General features: G+C 46.8%; 1 protein-coding gene across 1 annotated transcript; it reads right to left on the bottom strand.

Annotated features, from left to right (window-relative positions):
* Positions 1-1,133: 1,133 nt before the first annotated feature.
* On the bottom strand, positions 1,134-2,657 carry LOC106632802 (eukaryotic peptide chain release factor GTP-binding subunit ERF3B; the record flags this gene model as incomplete). Its single annotated transcript, XM_014331419.2, is given in 2 exon segments — positions 1,134-1,178; positions 1,994-2,657. Coding segments are annotated over 2 exon segments (238 nt in total), but the record flags the coding sequence as incomplete, so codon positions are not given.
* Positions 2,658-2,817: the final 160 nt, after the last annotated feature.

Here is a 2,817-nt window from a genome sequence, read left to right as displayed (position 1 = left end):
ACACTAGTTCCCACCATGTAATTGAGCATTGCGTGGCACATCCAACATACTGTTTTACTTTTGTCCATGACCGCTTACCTTCAGGGTCATGCTCACATGAAAACCAAAATAGTTCCAAACGCCAGATCTGAATGAGGGTGGGGGAGGTCCATGTTGCAAGGAGAGCTTAACTTCTGTCTCGCTAGCTTGCCCTGCGCTCAGTGAATCTGCGTTCGACTACTCCGCCTAGGCTGCACTGTCGAGCGCAGATCCACTGAGCGCTCAACACAGACAGCATCGTCAGAAGGAAAGTTGATAAAATAAATTAAAAATGTTGTATTGTTCGATACATATGCGTACCGAACCGAAAGCACTGTATCGAACGGTTCAATATCGATACGAGTATCGTTGCACCCCTGATATATAGATATATACACACACACATAGAGGTGTGTGTGTGTGTGTGTGTGTGTGTGTGTGTAAGTAAGGCACACTGGGAGCACTACAAACATGAAGATTAATCTCGGCAACAAATCTAACATTAAATTAACTTACCTGAAAAACCACAACTGGGCACACTTAGCTTGACAAAGCTACTTTTCAGTTCAGAGCAAGGTAACAAAATAACCGTATCCATCACCTACTTCATGTACAAAAACCTACACCCACACAATTTTGTGAAAAACAAGGGCTACTCTTATATGCACAAGAACCAGGGGACAGTGTCAGAAACACATGCAATAAGCAGTCTCTTGTTGTTGCTTCTGCCATCAGTGGAGAGCAGCAGAGTTACAACATACAAAGAGTTGCAATGACACTGAGTAAAAAAAACAAAAAACACATGTTCCTTCTCTGGCAACTGACTGTATTTTTCATCTTTTAGGGTTTTTTTTTTCTCTCTTCAATTCTCTCAGTGGTCGAGTCTGTTGACACTTCCTTTCCTGTTCAGGCCCACTGTTCAACCAATCAGCCTACAGACAGTCATCCCCAAGACTACTGGGGCATCCTCAAAGGTTTCATACCCAGAGTCTGCACATATCAGGACAATAACACGGGCAGTAAGCGCTTGTATGTAACACTGTAGCAGTGTGTGTGTGCAATTTGTGTGCCACAGTGGGAAGCCAGTGACCCACACAAACACGCTTCATACATACCAGCACTTTCTGACATCTCCATGGTGGACATCTTTTCAACAGCAACTAAAAGAGAAACAATGGTTACATTTAAGTTTAATGTGATCTTAATAGAGCCTGTTCCACAATCTTAAAAGAAGAGCATGTGAGTTTTAAAGCTGCAACTGGCTTAATAAGAAAACAGAACCGTCTTTGTGCCCCACAAGTAGCTCTCATTGTATCTTCAGAGGCCATCTGACGACAGAACCTGTAACAGTTTTACTGTTTTAGCTCCCGTGTGTGGGGCTCAATATGGGCGGCACACCGCGGATGGATGCAGGTGGTGTATGTACGCTTTCCTGTGATCGTCTCCAGAGTGCGTCAGATCATCCACGTCACGCCACATACTCATACTCACGCTCTTACTAATTTGTTCGCAGTGACGAGTTTAAGCTTTCCGCAAACACTCCCGGGAAAAGTGCCAGTACGGCTCCAGTTACTGCTCAGAATGACTGATCTCTTGGTTGTACGGCGTCGCTGACGCTAAACACCGAGGTTCCCAAAACTCAAACGTGAAAGCACGCCGGCTAACGACCATGCTAGTTGGCTACCGCCGGGTGGCTGAAACAAGCTAACGCCGGTTGGGGTGGTTACTATTTAATCAGTTATGACAGTATTTAACAAGCTGCAGAACAAGAGGCGGCTAGATGTGACAAGTTGAAAAACTTACAAAGCGCGAAGCTTACCACGAGAAGGATTAATAACCCGAACAACGTGGAAAGCAGCTAGTTTATCGCGTTTCAGGGAACGCGTGTCTGCAAAGCGGCTAATGAGCTAGCAGCTAGCAGCCCAGCCACTGCTAGCTCTTAGCTAACGCAACCCCGTGGTGCCCCTGTACTCACCGGCAGAGTCGACGTTTGCCGGGTGTGCTTTCAGGCCAAAAGCCGGAACAAACTCGGCGGCGTTTACATTGGGCACAAATGGCTTAGCGTTCACATTTAGCGTTGTGAATGCTGATTCAAGTTGTCCGTCGATCGTGGCCTCCACATCGTCTTCTTGTTCCCAGGAATCAGGGGCAGTGTCTCTCGGGTCCATCGTGGTTGTTGGATTTTCACCGCCGTGAGATTTGAGCTGCGCAGTTGTTGAGCCACACGAGCGTCCTCCCGAAACCCGACGACGCCGTCAGCCCTGGCAATGCTGGAGAGCGTCCCAACTCCAAGTGTGCCGTTTAATCTCCGACTCAAGTAAAACCCAGCAGCCGGTTTCTGTCTGACCAGACGCCACAGAGGATGTTCGACTCAGCACTCCCAGAGACTGTCCGCGTGAGCTAATGCGTCCCCACAACCGCCGGCTACCCGCAGTGACCCCTGGGATATGAAGTCTTATTAAAAAACGAGAGCGCGTCTGCTTCGAAAGAATTTTCACACTAAGAGAACTACATTCCCCGAAAGACTACGGACAGACGGTTTACGTCAAAAAATTTCTCAGCTTCGTAGAAACCGCAGATTCGAGTCAGATTTTGTTTGATTTTCTTGGAGTATGACTTTCGAAGGCTTATTCTTTCAACTTGATTAACTCGTTAATATGAGTTATATTTATTGTTTGCTTGAAGAAGACCTTATACTCGAGTACAAAAACACGCTAATGCACCCCCACCACACACACACACACACACACACACACACACACACACACACACACACACACACACACACACACACACACA

The sequence above is a fragment of the Haplochromis burtoni genome, unplaced genomic scaffold (genome assembly GCF_018398535.1).
Source record: "Haplochromis burtoni strain Fernald_Lab_line unplaced genomic scaffold, NCSU_Asbu1 Contig_2380, whole genome shotgun sequence".
Taxonomy (NCBI): domain Eukaryota; kingdom Metazoa; phylum Chordata; class Actinopteri; order Cichliformes; family Cichlidae; genus Haplochromis; species Haplochromis burtoni.
This window is presented reverse-complemented; position numbering and strand designations above follow the sequence as displayed.